The following is an 18,806-nucleotide window of genomic DNA, read 5'->3' as shown; positions in this document are numbered from 1 at the left end:
CACGGATGCTCTGATGCCGTGGAGACACTGTTCTCTGTCATGTATGAGGGACCCCGGGAATGAAAGCTACACTTTGTCCACTCTCTGACCCCTTTTCCACCGGTTGGGAACCGGTTCAGTTCAGAACCAGTTTTTAGTCCATGACCTCCAAAATTGGAACGTTAATTATGAATTGAGTGTGCAACACCATACCTATATTAAATTGTTTATAGGCTCAATAAGTAAATTAATATAAAGGCTTCCACGGTAGTAGCTATTTCATATTTTCAATTTTTTGCATATTTTCCTACGTACATAATGCCTAATTTTTATTTACAATTTCAGAAAATGTGTAAAACAATAAATCATTGTCTTCGAAGTTCGTGTAAGTAATCAACTGGGGAGGTTTCATGGTGACTATTAATTACATTTTTACCTATTCACCTATCACGTACTGTATAGGCCTACTGTAATTAAAAATGTGTGATGAATATGAAAAAGCTACTCTTGTGGAAGGGTTATCATATATTAATTTATAAACAATTTAATATAGGTATGGTTTTGTACACTAATTCATAATTAACGTTCCAATTTTGGAGGTCTGGCTCATGGACTAAGACATGGTTCTGAACTGAACCGGTGGAAAAAGGGCCTCTGTGGCTATTGAGGGAAGTGCAGTCCCCAATCCCCGTGCCACGTAGTGTTGCATCCAGTCAGAATGCTCTCATTGGTGCTTTTCTAGAAGGCCCCTATAGGATCTTGGCCCAATGCTGAACTTCCTCAGCCGCCTGAGGTGTTGTTGTACCTTTTTCCCCACATGACCGGTGTGCTCATCCCAGGAGACAACGCTGAGGAACTGGAAGCTGCTGCTGACAGCGATACAGATTAGGTCTATGTTACCTGGCTACACACATGGGCAGGGAGAGGTTAAACATGCCTGAGAGCCATCTGCCCCTGTGCATGCTCTTATCACTTGGGCCTGCAGATGTCATCTGGCCCCGGCTGCTCCTTGTGGTTGTTGATGCGCCTGTGCGACTTGCACATCTTGGCAATGACTAGAATTATATGGTGTTACCAGCTGCACAGCTGGAGCTCCCTTTAAAGTCTGATGTTTCGTGTAGTCCCTGCCACGTGAATCATTACCACTTAGCTGTGTCTCGATGTTCTTGCTGTGATCCCGTTTTGTTGCCGTGATCACTGCAGTGATTGTAACAGCCCCCCCACACACTTTGGCTCTGAAGGGGAAGGCGGTGTCTCATCATGCAATGCGGGAAGCTCATGCTGTTGATCAGGAGAGGAGCGATGCACATGTTCACTTGCCCACGTCTTACCTGTAGCTCCTTTCCCTCCCATCTTTTATTCCCCCTCTCTCTCTCTCAAAAATCAACAGCCGCCACCCCACACACACACACACACACACACACACACACACACACACACACACACACAGACCCACACACACATGCTTCCCTACTACCTTCGCATTCTATCCTGCTGTCTCGCTGTGCCCTGCCAAAAAATGTCTTCTTAAGTTATTTATAATCACCAGGGTGCTGTCAGTCACAGCTGAAATACAGAGAGAGAGAGAGAAAGCAAGGAAAAGTGGCGAGGTTTGAATGGATTGATGGGGAAATAAATAAATAATGTTCTCGCCCCGCTATAACAGCCAGTCATCAGTGGGAGTGTGGGACGGTATAATCGGAGGCTGTAGAGGTGCTTGCCGGGTGGTGAGATTAGAAGCTTTACAGGGAAGCTTTGCGTCTATGTGAAGCCCCCACCAAACCCCCCAACCCCCCCCCCCCCCCCCCCCCCCCCCCCCTGCCTCGGCTCTCTGCCCACTTCAAAGTCTCTCCGCTGCCTTTGACTGCAGAACGCCGACCAGGACAGGCTGAAGAAGGCACTGAGAGGGAGAGCGAAGGAAAGCCATGGAAAAGTGCGTGCGTGCGTGCGTGCGTGCGTGCGTGCGTGCGTGCGTGCGTGCGTGCGTGCGTGCGTGCGTGCGTGCGTGCGTGCGTGTCTCTCTGGGGCCTGTACGTTTTTGTAAGTCTTTTTATACTTATTTATGGGTGGCTGCAGAGAAAGGAGCAGACAGATAAGGGCGACCGAGGTACTGGAGGAGGACAGGGGGAGAGAGACAGAGTGACAGAACGAGAGAGAGAGAGCTGCAGGTGAAGGCTATAGAATGGGGCATGTGTGCCAGAACACAACCTGCGGGAAACGAGGGCATTCTGAATCGTGTCAATATACTGTATGCCCCATTCCTGCTCGTCCCTGCTCACATTGCTCACAGGAATAACACCGTATGCACACGGTATGCACAGTACAATTGTACAAATGTAACCAAATTGGACCCATAAGGGTTATTTTGGTTACATTTGTGCAATCGGAGTGAAATACACTCAGGGTTTATACGGCATAGACATGAATAATAAGGATTTCAGCTATGTATTTTGGACTATGAAAATGGGTCATGAAAACATTCTTTCATTTTGAATGTCAGCCAAAACTTTCACATCATTTATTTTGTTAGAACTCCGTGACTAAAATACTGTGTGAGAGTGAGCAGACAAAGACACCTTTGATTTATTTTGGCTTCCTCGGGAACATTTGGATCTCATGCAGCCACTGAGTCGCTCCATGAAGAACACCCTGACACAGACAATAGCTTTTTGATTGATAATGGCTGCTCTATCAGAAATCTCCTTTTCTTTCTCTCGGGACATTAGGGAATAATATCACACATCCTGACAATTTAAAATATTAATCAGAGTGCAGGTAAGAAAAACATAAAATAAATACATTTTAATTTTAAAACGGCTACAACAGCTGAAGTTGAACGAGGTGGACCAAATATCAAAAACCCAGATTTAGAGTCGTTTATGGAGGCCTACAGTATCACGTATCTTTTCTTCTTGAACATAATGATTGACTACTTTGGGTCTTGAGATGGGAAACATCAAGCGCAGGATGTTATGTGGTCGGCTGGTTGAAGCTCCAGGGTGTCCCTTTTTGTCCTCTGTGTAATTCCACTCAAAGTCAAAGGAAAGTTACCATCTCAGGCGATGTAAGTTAGAGCAAACCTTTTCATGGTTTAATAATGAGATGATGGCTTGAATATAATCACTTTGACTATCCTCCTGTCTTTGTTCTGTAAGAGTAGGTTTTAAGATGCTGTTGACTTTGTTGTCCCAAGAATTTGAATGAAAAAAGCCTTTAATGTTGAGATATGAAAAAGTTTGATAGTATGCTTATGAATTGATACATTTTTGCAAAGTATAGTTAAGTAAGAAAAGTAGCCAAATTTATAATCTAAGAAATCCTTCATTTTGCTCTGTGCTGGAAACAGCAGTAAATCAATAGTGTACCTCTGAGACCTAACCTGTCCTAAAACAATCCCTATATCAGGGGTCAGGTCAGAATGAACAAAAAATAGCTTGTCAAAGGAGGTTCAAGTATAAAACAGCTTTTGTCGTTTCAGGAGTTTACTACACAAAATAATTACAATTTTTTTTAATTAGTAATTGACCTATGCTTGACCTATACTATTCTCTATCTCTCATTATCTCCCTTCATGTGATGGTAATGACATTCTGACACCGTCAGACTGTGTTTGTGTTTGTGTTTGTTGGTGCACTTAGTTGCATGAGTGGAAAGCCAGGATGATGAGAACTGGGTGTGAAATGAAAGATATATGAGATAGAGGAGAGAGAGAGAGAGAGAGAGATAGATGTGTATGAGACGGAAAAGAGGGAGGATTATAACCACACAAGTATACAACCACTTAAATAAAGTAAGATAGAGAGAGAGGGAGAACAGATTGCATTTCTTAACACAGAAGTGGTCTGGTGATCAGAGGGTTACCGCATCAAATCCTTGGAATGAACATGAGCAGGGAAAGTTAATCAGAAACTATGGTCAAGGTGCTCTCAGAAACCTTGATATTAGGCTGTTCTGCACGTAACCTTCCCATTGTTCCAATGAAGCTGCTTAGTGGCCAGGTGCAGACTTGGCAATGGCTCAGCTCTCCGTTATTTTGACTGTTTCACGACTACACTTGTATTAATGCAAGGCCGCATTGAAAAACAACAACAACAACAACATGAGTGCTCAGCATAAACCTTCACTGGATAAATTAAGGTTTAGGCCCTGCTGTATTCTATTATTGATCATGCAGCTAGCCCTCCCTGTCAGTCAGTAATGTAGTCAGGCATGGACATAGGCTAAACACGAGTGTCATGGAACATATTCCCTGTTTTTGCTTATGGACATAGGCTAAACGAGAGTTTAAAATAGAGAGGCATGGAGTGGAATACAGTGGGAAGAGAACTTGAATACTGACTGGGGGGGGAATGTTTATTTTAAGTTAGCGGGTCATAGGAGAAAGGAGGGACAATAGCAAAGAGCAATGTTTCGGTCTTGCAACCTTCCTCAGGCTTTAATTAGCGAGTCATCAAAGTGTGTGATGACCAATCAAGTGAAAGTTTAATGAGAGAGAAGACAAGCAATAGTGCTGCTTTAAACGATCAAATACTGCATCAGTTGATAAGTCAGTCAACTGGATATATTTATAGTGTGTGTGTGTGTGTGTGTGTGTGTGTGTGTGTGTGGGGGGGGGGGTTGCTCAGGGGTAGAGAGGCCAGAACCGCAAGTTTACCAGGTAGATCCCGGGCTCCCCCTGAGTTTGTGTTCAAGTGTCCTTGAGGACCCCTGTGTCCTTGAACCCCTAATTGCTCCCGATGTGCAGGTTTGTGCATTGCATGGTTTCCACCGCTATCGGTGTATGAACGTGTGTGTGAATGTAATGCACAATCTGTGTAAAGCGCTTTGAATGGGTGAATGTAATGCACAATCTATGTAAAGCGCTTTGGATAAAAGTGCTATATAAATGCACCATTTACCATTTATATCCAGTTGGCAGAGTCTGGCTATAGCCTAAGAAACGTGTAATTGAAAAAGATATACTGTGTAGGTGGATTACATGAACTCTGCTGTCCCTATTCTGTCCAGGCAAACGAGATGTGGTAGACGGACAAAAGGAGGGGACCAAGTATAGACCCCTGGGGGGACTCGGTCAACAAAGTATATATGGTTTAAGTAGTTAGAGGATTGGACGAGACGCTATGCAAAAGACAACCTTGCACTAAATTCTGTCATTTTAAGGGCTCGTTTATACTCATTGAACAACTGTCTTATGTAAGTCATGCAGTCTTGTCTCCCAGGTAGCTACTGCAACAAGGACATTGCCTTTTCAGGGTCTGTCAATCGCACAGCTAGATGGTCAGTCACTCAGCCAGAAAGGCACCACTCTGTCCAGCCAGACGATGAGTCAGCTAATAAGGCAGTCGGACGAGTCAGTCAGCCAAGCATCGGTGGCGGTGAGACTACTGAATGCCACTGAGTATCCTGTATGTTTGGCAGGAGAAGAGTTCACACAGGGACATGCCTCCATCCCAAGAGTTCACACAGGGACATGCCTCCATCCCAAGAGTTCACACAGGGACATGCCTCCATCCCAAGAGTTCACACAGGGACATGCCTCCATCCCAAGAGTTCACACAGGGACATGCCTCCATCCCAAGAGTTCACACAGGGACATGCCTCCATCCCAAGTTCTCCCTTCTGTCCTCTACTGGACGATAATCTTTATTAGGCTTTCACGGTTGGTTCACCAGATGTCCGCTTTTTTTTGTCATAGGCAATTTGAAGGACTGATTTTGAACTTAAAATCTGTTATTTGTGCTGAGCAAACTGGTTACTACAGTATAAATATGCCATTACAACTCACTGACCTGAAGGAGCGAGACTAATCATATTTATTTTATGACTTTATAAATAATATAGTAATGCCTGCACTCGTCCATCATTGTATTTAACATCCAGCACTCAATTTGGAAGATGGATTCAGTATCAAAGCGTTTCTCAAACATTTTCCCAAATTGATGTATTTGGCTGTTGACCCCCATCTGAAAATATATTGTGCCAGTGACCCCCATAAGGGAAGATTTGTGTTCAAATGTTTTTCAAAATATTACAAAACATCTTGACGGGTTGTGAACTTGTAGATTGGCTATTTTCAAGTCGACCAAGTATAAATTAGGGTTAAAGTCATTTTCCTAGGAACCCATTGAACGCCCCAAGGGGTACCCACACCCCACTTTGAGAACCACAATCCCTGCTGAGTAAAATATCGAATCGGTGGTTAAAAAGGATGGCTTTGCAGTGATGCAATTTTATGCTTTAGCTTTGAGGCATGTATTCCCAACAAATAATAGGATGTGACATCATAGGATGTGAGTTGCCATATCCCTTGCTGGTGTTGAAATAATAAGGAAATTCTAATAATATAATTATGCCATATTATAAGACGGTCAGCTGTTGCCTGAAGCTAATTTTGATGATGCAGTCCGTTATAATTAGCTCTTCTGGGATCTGCTGTCAATGTGTGTGTGTGTGTGTGTGTGTGTGTGTGTGTGTGTGTGTGTGTGCGTGTGCGTGCCTGCGCACGTTTTAGAGCATCTCAATGACCTTTCCCACATTCTAAACATCGTCAACTGATTTGAAATAAGAAATATCTTTTTTCCCGTGGTCATAATGAGGACATGGCAAAAAAAATGAAATAAATCCCTGTATGTGTATTATTTTTAATTACTTGCTTCAAATATACAGAATGATGACATGGGCAAGCCCATATGAATCCTGATCTCATTCACCTAGCTGTTCCTCCACTCAGCTGATGTTATACTCCAGTAAAGTAATATGAATCCTGATCTCATTCACCTAGCTGTTCCTCCACTCGCAGCTGATGTTATACTCCAGTAAAGTAAAAAATTAAAAAAAGTACAGTACTTGAGTACTTTACACCACTGCATGCATCAGCATTGCCTCTATCTCTCTTTTTCTGCCTCACTGCACGACGAGACACAAACACCCAGACGAGCCCGTACCCTGAGGGGACAGGACCTTCGGCTGGGAGTGTGGTTGGTTAAGCCAAAACTCAGTTTCTGAGCTAAGCTTAGCAGAAAAAAAGTTTGAAATTAAGCCATTCCGTGACATCTTTAAGCATGCACTTTCAACATAGCGTTCCTATTTTCGGCATGACCTCAGAACCTCTGTCAAGATGTTCAAATCTGCCTCATGGTTGCGCTATTACACACATTCTTCTACTGCTCCTACAGATTTTGTCCAAAACATGCACATGTGAACATTAAAAGTTTACTGTTTACAGCACTTTATTACTGTCCTGATTAAATGCTGGCGCAGTGCAGTTTAAAATGCATACAACTCGAGTCTGGGTGTGGTGTGCCAGACCTGGTTTTAAGTGAATTGGCAGAAAGGTTGTTGACATTTTGACACCTTTAAAATGAAAGGCTGCCCTGCCCTCAAATAAAACACATCAGGGGGCTTCTCAACTCACTCAGGGCTTACTTACTTTTATTGACCTTCATAAATCCAAGTTTATTTCATTTCATTCAAAGAAATTCTCACTTTATGTCTCTCTCGTACTCTTACTCCTCACCCCCTCTTTCTCTTCCTCTCCTTCAAATATATAACCTTTTCACAGGTCTGCCAGTCAGAACATAGTTTAATTTACAGATTGTCTGGGGACACAGAACTGTAATCCACCTGAAAGTAAACCCACCGAAATAAGGTCACTTTGTTTTCAAATTAGGAAGAGCTCAGTCCTATATTTGATAAAGGAATCCACTGGAACAACTGTTCTTGGACTCAGCAGTAACCTTCGACTGGGGATTCATAATCTCACCTCCATAGATACTGTCCCGCCAACATAACGACGCATTGTGCCACAGACATGTAGTGTACTGACACTACATACATGTTACATAAATGTAATATTGTTTGAAGAGAACATGCCAGGGTAGAGTTTTATACACTATCATACAACTCAGTGAGTCTTGCCTCCTGGCAATTGTGTGGTAAATGCAGATGTTCTGCCTGAGATATAAAATGATGGGAGTGGGAACAGAATGGCTGAGAGAGACGTATGTGAGTGTATTTGAATTTAATTGAATGCAATATTTTTTCCTGAAAAAGACCTGACAGAGTGAGAGAAAGTACAAGGTGACAGAAGAGAAAGAAGGATAACTAAGATGGAGAATAGAGAGACAGAAAGGGAAAGGAGTGTTTGTATCAAATAATATACGTACTGTATACAGTATGATGGAGCCTTGGCTTGGGGTGGTGAGAGTGAGCTGAACATCTGTCTGTCTGTGTGTCTGTGTTGAGGTAATAGATCCCCAGCTACAAGGATGAATGAGGCTCATTTCTACCAGGCTTCAATAAAGGCAGGTAGGCAGGGGGACAAAAGCTGCAGATCCATCATTAAGTGTGTGCTGGGGAGCGGTGCCTTTGGCCCATATTGCAGCACCCACCAAATATGTTGTGCAATAAGATAGATACTGTAAATAAAAGCAAAATTAACCTGATACAATTCAAAATATGTCAAATTATATGTATATTGTTTATCAAATAGGCTAGCATCCCGCTTCTTTCAAACATACTATGGTCAAATGAAACTGACAGTGCAACTGTCAGGATCTCACTAAGTTTGCAAACGGATATATTATTACATGCAAAATGTAATATTCAATATAGCAACAGATTTGTGTGTGTGTGTGTGTGTGTGTGTGTGTGTGTGTGTGTGTGTGTGTGTGTGTGTGTGTGTGTGTGTGTGTGTGTGTGTGTGTGTGTGTGTGTGTGTGTGTGTGTGTGTGTGTGTGTGTGTGTAAAACGGTGTCCCACAAAATCCCACTGTCCTGCAATAAATGCACCTGAAGCATGTGTGGTTGTGCTTTACTTTAGCTGGATATGAACACATTTACTTACTTACTAGGTCCGGGACACATAGCTAGTTGGATTGGCGGTTTCTTTCATAGCGATGTGGCTGTAGCCTTGCCTATATATGGGCATATCCGGTTTGTTTATGGTTATGCCTGATTCATACTGACGCTGGCAGGCCCACCCTCCCATTAGGCAATTTTAGTATAGAATAGGATAGCTAAATGCAGAGGAGAGTGTAATTTAAAAATGTTGTCCCCACCAGATACTGTACAGTAGGAGCATAATGCATCTATTTAATGACCTACTGTCAAGCAGCAAGTCCAGCCGAGTCCACCGTGTCGCTGTCCATGGTGCTGAAATGACTCTCTCTCTTTCTCGCTCTCATTCTATGTTTCTGTTTGTAACGTTTTTAGGTCGCAATGGAAATATTGTGGTATTATGTGGGACAGAAATGAAACCAGGGCAGGAATGTAGAGAAATCCAACAGGAGTGGGCAAGAGGAGGAGAGGGACTGAAAAAACAGGTCCCTGCAGTGCTCTAATCTGAAGCCTACGCTCGCCTACAGTGTCCCCCAAAAGGGGACAGGGTAGAGAGGAGTGCAGTATTGTCAAAAAGAGATATTTTCCTGTTCTTTTGTTTTGCTGACAACACTGGTTGCGTATTTTCTTTTTCGTTTTCTTCTTTTTTGTTGTTTTTCCGTTTTGGACAAATTCAAACATAAAGTAATCTTGAACAGGCATATAGAAAACCTCTTGGACAGAGGTTGCGTAATTTTGTATTATTTCTTTTCTCACAGAAGAAATTATAATCTGTGCAGGTTTGACTTTAAACGAAAAGACAGCTTGTGCAATGGCAGAGCCTCGTCTGGGGACACTAGAGTCTCCACTTGAAGCAGACCTTGAAGCTCTGCTCATTTTTTCAGAGCTGAGGTGAACAAAGCCCTCCAACGGTGAAGCAGCTGCATTAACGTGTTTCCAATCATACTACCAGAGGATTTCCGAGAGACAGCGAACTCCCAGAAGTCCTGGGATTTACAGCCTCTTGGTTTGGGGGCTGGTAACGTCCCCATCTTAGCCCATACCAGTGCCAAAGGCAGCTGAAACTTTGTTGCCCCATTTGACCTGCATTAGTGATGTGTGGGCCGGACCGTTGCCTGCAGGTCCCGCGGGGTTACTCACGGGGCGGGCGGAAGGGTCGAGAATTTTGGCAGGCACAGTGGGTCAACCTCTCCACCCCCCCACCCACACACACACACACACAAAAATGGAGGAGGAAAAAAAAGCATTCCGGTAACTTCTCTCCCTCTCCTATTCTGTCTCCCTCTCGCTCCTGCTCTCCCGTCACTCTTCTCCTGAAATCATCTACAGTAGCAGCTTGTCCACTGTGTTGCTTATTTGATCAAGTACGCACAGCTGCCAGTGATATCCTCATTATACCGATATCCCGACCCGGCTGCTGCACATCAACTTTATTTGAATGTCCCATATAATGTTGTAAGACAGGACACTTACTGTAGTCATCGCTCAATGTTCTCTCATGTATTGTACACAATTATAAAACAGGGAAAATATGAATTGTCTATCCTATAAGTATAACCGAACCAACTCTCTCTCTCTCTCGCTCTCTGTATATGAAATTTAGCCTACATATACTTATTTGCTTATTTTATTGTTTTGAGGTCTCCATCTGCTGTCAGTAGCCTAGTCCTGGCTAGAATGATAATGACACCGAATGTTTGGCTGTTGGAGGATATGTAACTTCCTCTTAGGCACAACCCTTTGACTTAACCCAATTTGTCTTTGTGCCAACGACCACCAAAATTATATCTATTTGGCAAAGGATCCCCCCATGAAACTGTTTTGTGCCAGGGACCCCCAGAAAAGATTTATGTTTAGTTTTTGTTTTTAAATAGCAGATGTACAAGCTCAAGATGTACAAGCTGTGAGCTTGTACAACTGTTATTTTTGAATAGCCAACACAAAATCTAAAATTACACAGATGCTTTCCCGGTTTGAATGGGTTAACACCTTTTGGTGCGTCACAGGCCTTAGACAGCCTAGACTAGAGCCATTAATAAAGCATAGTTAGTTATTTCAAGGTATAACTCATCTGGTTATCTGGAATACCATACTGTATTTACACATAAACAATTGTAGAATCCTTAAATTCCTGGATTATATCTCACTGGCTATAGAGCAATTTGCCTGTAATTATCCAGACTCCCATGCCAGCTTTGTCCTTGATGAAAGGAGCAAGAGTCACAGACAACATAGCATCAGACAACAGTCCACGAGTCATAAAACCAGCAAAACAAATGGCAAGAAAATCCATAACCTTTGGGCTTGCAAACTCGAGGTGCCCTGGAGTCATTTGATCTGAACCACTTGCTTTATTATTATATGCTCGCGTTATTGTTTGATCGACCTCATATTACATCGGCAATTTTACAGTACCCACTTTGTAGGGGTCATTTATAACAATATACAGTTAAATAAAGCAGAATAATGTTGCATCCACAACTCAGGTATATTATCGGCTCCACGGCTTCCAAAAGTCAATGACATTGTTTCAGAGTAGCTTTTCTATCCATATAATGTGCTCTCATACTGCAAATATTACAAACTGCATTTATACTTAAAGGTTTTTATAATCCAGGACTTCCTCTTATCCAACCAGTTAAGTTTTCCCCAGAGAGATTTTCAACAGTAATTCCCTTTAAAAAAAAGGAAAGGAAAAAATGGGATTGAGCAGCACTTTAAAAGCGAATGCAGACAGCTTGATGTTGACTCCTGCCTCAACATCAAGTGAAATATTTCTGTATTTGTACATCACCCAGCACAAAGACTTGGTTTTTAATAGCTGCATTTCTGACCAGATAGTTTAGTTATTAACTGCTGTCTGTCTATTGTTTTTGCTGTCTGTTTATATTTCCCCTCTGAGAGAGGATGTGAAAGGTTTAACATCACAAACCATGACAATCCTGTGGAGGAGCTTTTTTATATTACAAAAACTGGTCAACAGACGAATTGAAAGCAGCTAGAAAGCCTATCCTAAAGTGCTCTTCGTCATATTCTGTATGAACATTTCCTAGTTTTAAACACGCAGACGCGGTACCATGATTTTGGTACTTTTTCATAGTTTCTCATTTGTCCATGGACTCAATAATAATTCTAGACTAACTGTGTAGTTAAATGTGGTTAAAAGGTGTGAGGATGATTGTTTTTCTTTTGTCACTTTTTTCCTGTATTTTGTCTAAAAAAGAAAATTGGATGGCTGTACTTTGTACACTGTCGACAAATACATCTTGTAAAAAAAATACAGGGCTTACAGGCTGAGGATTTTCAGTTTCTCGTTATAAGCTGAAAGCTTATCTGGCAAACAAGCTACATGAACATGTACCTCCCCTCACATTCACTTAACTATCAATAGAGATCTCACACCTAGTTGACTATAACCATGAGCACATCTGAGACGCACGCACGCACACGTTTGGGTAACAGTGTCGTAAATGTACAGTTTTTAATAAGGAAATAATCAGATAACTGTAATATCCTGTGATTATCTAGACATTATGGCTGTGGCATGCCAACTTTAACAATTCCCTCTCTCTCTCTCTCTCTCTCTCCCTCTCTCCCCCCCCCCCCCTCTAGGTGGAGAGGTGCCTTACACCACTCTGGCGACCAGGATGATGATGGGTTTCTGGTGGATGTTTGCCCTGATTGTAATCTCCTCCTACACTGCCAACCTGGCTGCCTTCCTGACCATCACGCGCATAGAGAACTCCATACAGTGAGTAGAACTCAGCAGCACGTTGGACATAACAGTAGTGGCAGTCTTATCCTCAAACATTTGTTTTAATACCAATGACCATCATGGCCTCACCATAGCTTGTCACTGTTTTTAATAGCTTAAATATTTTAGATTCTGTAGCTCCAGTCAGATTAAAAAAAAAGAGAATGATAAAAGCTGCATTACATTATGTAACTTTCCTCAGATTGGCTATCTAAATGTCTCCATTGAAGAGCAGGGATACATAATACAACCACCCTAAAGTTATATTGTATTAACAAACTACCATACAGAATGGACATGGACATTGTATTCATTTAAAAAGGCTACATAGACAGTGCCACTTTAATTAAGCAGACAATGCAGGAAGGCAGAGCATTCTCAAGAATATCTAATGCCCGCTTATCAGTGTGCAATCAAAGACTGCAGCAAACCGATCGCTTAAAAGGGTCATAATTCCACAATCCTTTGTAAAACCGTAAATTCTGTGATTGGTTCGCCACTTATAGTCAGCCAATTTCATACAGTAATTACTTTTTACACAAAATAGTGGAGATTCAGCAACACTTTCACAATGAATTTGGAGAGCATGATGTTGACTCCTGCATCCCACCTTCAACATTAACCCACTTCAGTGAAATATCTCTGTCAGCCCTGGAACACACTGTTGCACTTTAAAAATCACCCTGCCCTTCAGACTGCATTCCCACTTGGTTTTTAAAAGCTGTATTTCTGACGGTGGGTTCAGATATTTAGCCATTATTAGCCTCTTGCTGTTGTTCATTCCCCTGAGAGAAGCTATAGGAGGCTGCAGCACACACAAACAGGTTGGTTGAGAGAATGCCAAGCCAATGTGCAAGGCTGCCATCAAGGCAAACAGTGGCTTTAAGGAATCTAAAATACTAGTCTATATACCCGCACCACAGTCTCTTTCTCTCTCTCTCTCTCTCTGCTACCGTTCTTTCTGGCGTTGTGTGTGCCCGCCCAGGCTAGGTTACCCGACCGCGACTGGTACTGATCCCATAGAACTACAGCAGTGCCGTCCATCCGGGCTAAGAGGCCGCGACCATCACAGACAAAGGCATGTCTATTAGAAAAGGTTCCCTTGGCCTGGGCCGTGGCTCAGCGGTCCAGGCACCTTGGCCGGTAGTCCAAGTCTGGCAGTGTGCCGCGGGGCCCTTTACTGATCCCCCTAGGGAAATGCATACCAACGGTACTCTCATCAAGTAAAACATACACATGAAATGGAATAAACTATATAGAATAAATAGACTAGAAACTAAATGTACTAGAACAAAAAAGATAATTTGGAATGGCAACTGTGGAAGCTGTGGAAGCTCACTCACTTAGTTTTCAAACATGCATAGACACACACACACGCATGCTGAAAAGACCTCCCAAAGCTGTCTCTCTGTTTATCCATCCTGATAATATGTTTGCCTGTTTCTCTCCCGCTGGCACAAGCACTCTCATATCTCTCATTGGTCTAATCAGAAAGCAGAAGCATCCAGAATGCCTGGCAGTTTTGCTGTTAATTCCATACTCGGCTTTGGGAATAAATCACACTTTTTTCAGATATGTCTGTGTCTGTCTGTGTGTCTTGACTTATCCCCCCAAAGTTTACTTAATTTAATATTTGTGTATGTGTGTGTGCGAGTGTCCTTCCTTCCGTCCTTCCGTCCGTTATCAGCTAATCTCCGGCACCGTTGGCCCGATCCATGCCAAACTGTGCACACACACTCCCTGGATGCCAACGACGAACCTCTGCCCCAAATATTCCTCAACGGCCTGTTATAGCGCCACCATGAGGCCGATTTAGGCAAAACACATTTCTGTAGATAACTCGTACACTCTGTAGTCATGTGATCAAGTTGGATTTCTCAGATTGCCTTCCAAAGTTTTCAGGAGTAGCCCGTTTTGTACAAAATGCTGCACATGTCCTGCTGATCCAGAATTCTATCCTCAGAGATGCTATGAGTGATCTGGCTCTGCATTTCCTCAACAAAATGAAGAAAATTGTTGCAAGAAAAAAGCATGTTTATATTACTCCTAAACATTTTGCCAAACTCCTATCCTCCTGGTGGAGACCTGTGCCCAGAAGGGCACTTTTTCTAGTTGGTGTTCTCTCTATAGTCTTCCAATCACTTCTCTCCGCTTACCAACTTTGCCCTGCTTTTTCCTTTTTTTTTTGTCATCTCTTCTCTTCTTCTCCATCTCCATTGTTCATTTACATTAGTTGTCACTAATGAGCGCCTCTCGGTTTGATGCCTCATTCAGCATCCGTGCAGCTAATTAAGGATTTCCATAAATTTCAATATATTATTCTTAATGTGTTGACTCTTCTGGGGTCATTAATGTCTTAATTAATGTCAAAATACTAATACCCGCAAGACCTAGGGGCATCTAGATAGGAGGTGACGTTTAAGCATGTGCCCAAAGTTAACTAAAACGGAACCGTGAACCAAATAATATTAATGGACAGACAGAGAGGAATTAAAAAGTGAGAGAATTAATCATAGCATGCAGTGTTACCTTATACTTATGCTGTTGTTTCCCCCCCCCCCCCAATTACTTAGATACATTTCCTGACAAGCTAACCTCATTCTCAAAAGTGTAAACTTCAGAATAATACATTTTCTCATAACACTATACCATCTGTGCAAAATAGCCTACAACACTCAAAAGTTAATTGCATGCAATAAAACTCACAGTCACCTTCTGATCATTGCGTAAACCAAGACATTAAAAATTTTGTATTTACATCAAAACTGGATAAACTTTTTATCTAGAGTTTCGCTGTCAATGAAACATATTTCCTCGATACACAAACAAGAAAAGGAAAAATGAATTTGGCTCCAGTCTTTCTTCCCTGTTGGGCCACAAGACTTGCCTGAGTTCTACCCAAATTACCATGGAGAACATTGACTGCAACTTGCAACACTAGATTTTGTTATTATATGTTGAATCTAGAGTTGCAACACCAATTATTGACAGCTCATACATCCAAACAGAAAAGTTGTGTTTGTGCTGCAGATTGCAGAAAGCAAAATGTACTGCTCCTATACAACCACCATCAGCAACAAGTGGACATGGAGAATTCCTTCATTCCTTCACTGACTGATGGAGTGACTGACGGACAGACTGACTGACTGACTGACTGACTGATGGAGTGTGTGTGTGAGTGACTGACTGAGTCTGACTGAGTGAGTGGGTGAGGTGGGTGGGTGGGTGGGTGAGTAAGTGACTTTGTAACTGACTGACAGAGGTGAGTGACTTAGGTATATAGTCATTAAGTCATTTTTTTATCATTGTCTGAGTGAGTGAACATAATGGAATAAGGAATGCAAGGAAGGGAGGCAGAGAAGGAATTAGGCAGTACTCTTGCCCATGTGTCTCTTGCCATGAACAGTTAGGACAGTAGAGACAGACAGACAGACAGACAGACAGACAGACAGACAGACAGACAGACAGACAGACAGACAGGCTTTTAAGTATTAATGCCCATGTCTCGTCCTGGAAATGAAATAACAAGTCGGTGTAGGGAACTCTCTCTGGACTATTTCACGGTTGGATGTTTTCACTCAATTTCACCCTGAATACTTGAGGAGAGGTACAAGCAATGGCAGCGGCAAGTGGCTGGGGGGGGGGGGGGGAGGGGGCAGAGAGAGAGGTGAGTACACAATACATAAATTGGACCGTAGCTGCTGGGAAAACGGCGGAGGGGAAGGAGGAAGATATGCAGAGGAGGAGAGCTCAGGAGGAAAAGTGAGAGTCCGGGAGAGAACGAACGGTTTAGGTGGCGTAGGAAAAGAAAGAAAGAGTGAGGAATGGATTTTTTAAGTGATAAACAGTAGGGGGTTCGCTTAGAACACAGAGAGATGGAGCGGAAGAATGAGTGTCAACAGAGCGGGATTAAGAAAGACAGAGAAATGAAGAGGGAGTCTTACAAGGGAGCCTAGGGAGGGAATGTGAGCTTCCTCCTGTTTCAATCTCATGTAGCAGATGTCATATTTTCAACTGTCAGCTTTGCTACTTTCTCAAAATGCTGACCTCCTTACTATCAATCTTTAGATATCATATGACACACAAGAGCTTGCTAGGTTCGAAATGCATGCAAAAGTGCTGCTCAATTTACATATTTCCTGCTCTGACAAACGAATCAAAAAGGTGCTGTAACCCTAACCCCGTATTTTATCTGTTTATCTGTTAACTGCTCCTGATTGTGCTTTGCACGGTTTCCTCCTAGATGACCGGCCTACCTCCTGAGTCCTGAGCCACTACAGGTCTTTGTTTTAGCAGCAGAAATGTGCATCGCAAAATGTTTAAATGGCTGAAGATATATTTAAAAACTAGAAATGCACACTGTATATTGCATTCTAATGTGCTATTATGATTGACGTAAGGTATGTCACTTTAATGGGCACTGCACAGGTAGTGGGCGTGTCACCGGGGCTGGGGCGCTGCCACTCTGGTTTTATGGCGTTACCTGTCACTTGGGTGATGGAAGTTGGATAGAGAGAGGAGGTGAGCGTGGGAGAAGACATTTCTGTTGACAATGTAGCGGCGACTTACAGGCCGCCGCGAGGAGCTAAACATGAGAGTAAAGAGACGCTTGTATGACGCTGTAAGTTTTACCGTTTATTCTTGTCACCACACGTAAGTTACAACAGTTCCCAGGCTTTAGCTATAACTGAACGTGGTTGTTACTGGTGATAGCTGGTGCGTTTTATACGGTCAACAGAAATGTCTTCTCCCACACTCACCTCCTCTCTCTATCCAACTTCCCTCACCCAAGTGACAGGTAACGACATAAAACTAGAGTGGCAGCGCCCCAGCCCCGGTGACACGCCCACTACCTGTGCAGTGCCCATTAAAGTGACATACCTTACGTCAATCATAATAGCACATTAGAATGCCACACATTACGGCTCCTACAATTAGTAAGGTCTCTTTATAAAAGATAAAATATTATAAAAGAAGACAACCTTAATTGTAGTTATACACATTGGGTCCTGACTCCTGACATATCTTTATTCTCAAAAAAGGGAATACAGGCCTCAACTTCTCCTTTACTCACAGGTTAGGTTTGTAAATGACAGTAATCCATGCTCCACAGTCCGTGTACTGAGTTTATTAAGCATTCTAAACAGCTATACATCCTGCTGATCTAAGCTACTTTGCAGTGCAACGTGCATTTGATTTGACTGCAGCTGTACTTTAATTCAGACTGCAGGGTGATATTAAATCTGTCCTGCCCCCTCATTAACCAAACTCCTTCATCATAAAGTTTCATTGTCCTCACATCGACTCTCATGAAATAGAATAAAATAAAGATGTGTTCATCTAGATCCCTGTGACTCATGAAGGTATAGACTCAATGTCAACCTCAATGTCAATCTCATCCTATGCACAATTTACAATTACAATTTAGGCATTTAGAGATTCTCTTAATAGTAATACACACATCAAATACATAAAAAATTGTCATCAAGAATCATAAGGAAGCTAAGAACCTAGCATCTGTCTAACAGTAGGAAATCTGTACAGTAGAGCTATGAGCATACACTATAGAGTGCTATGTCTACATAAAATGCTATCTAAATGACATAAGTTTAGCCTTGCATACGCCTGCAAGGTTGTCGAGCAAGTGCTAAGGCAATTGTTACGTGTTACGGGCTAAAGACGGAGCCTGAAGAGCTGGGTTTTCAGACTACGGCGGAAGATTTGGAGTGAGTCTGCCGTTCTGATTGCAATTGGAAGTTCATTCCATAGTTTTGGAGCCATGATGGAAGAAGAGTCTGGGACGTGTGGAGTTTTCTCCCGGCTGTTTTAATGAATGTTCTGCCAGCTTCCCTGTGTTGGCTGATCTGAGCGGTGCCATACTTTTGGTTGCTTTGAAGGCCAGCATCAGAGTTTGTTACTCAGCAACCAGGAGCATGGAGGGAGCAGAGAAGGGGGAGACCAAGCGTGCTGCCGCATTCTGGATCAATTGGAGAGGCTTAAGTGCACATGCCGGTAGGCCAGTAAGAAGAGAGTTACAATTGTCAAATTTGATAAGACTAACTGATGTCTGGATAAGGAGCTGGTCTGACTCCTGGGGGAGGAAGACTCTGATCCTTCAAATGTTAGAGACTAGAGTGTAAACCTACAGGATGGAGTGACCGCTGTAATGTGTGCTTTGAATGAGAGCTGACTGTCCAGGTCAGGACAACACCAAGGTTATTGGCTGTTGGAACCAA

At 42.6% G+C, this 18,806-nt stretch overlaps 1 protein-coding gene across 2 annotated transcripts in view; it reads left to right on the top strand.

Annotated features, from left to right (window-relative positions):
• The window catches only part of grid2 (glutamate receptor, ionotropic, delta 2), a 603,942-nt gene that overhangs the window by 514,111 nt on the left and 71,025 nt on the right, over positions 1–18,806 (top strand). For both annotated transcript variants that reach the window (XM_080765357.1, XM_080765356.1), the window contains one exon: positions 12,429–12,567. In XM_080765357.1, coding sequence (XP_080621483.1) covers positions 12,429–12,567 — 139 coding nt within the window. The remainder of the gene's footprint in view (positions 1–12,428; positions 12,568–18,806) is intronic.

This window comes from Protomyctophum bolini (genome assembly GCF_963924005.1).
Source record: "Protomyctophum bolini genome assembly, chromosome: 6".
In the NCBI taxonomy this organism is placed as follows: Eukaryota; Metazoa; Chordata; class Actinopteri; order Myctophiformes; family Myctophidae; genus Protomyctophum; species Protomyctophum bolini.
This window is presented reverse-complemented; position numbering and strand designations above follow the sequence as displayed.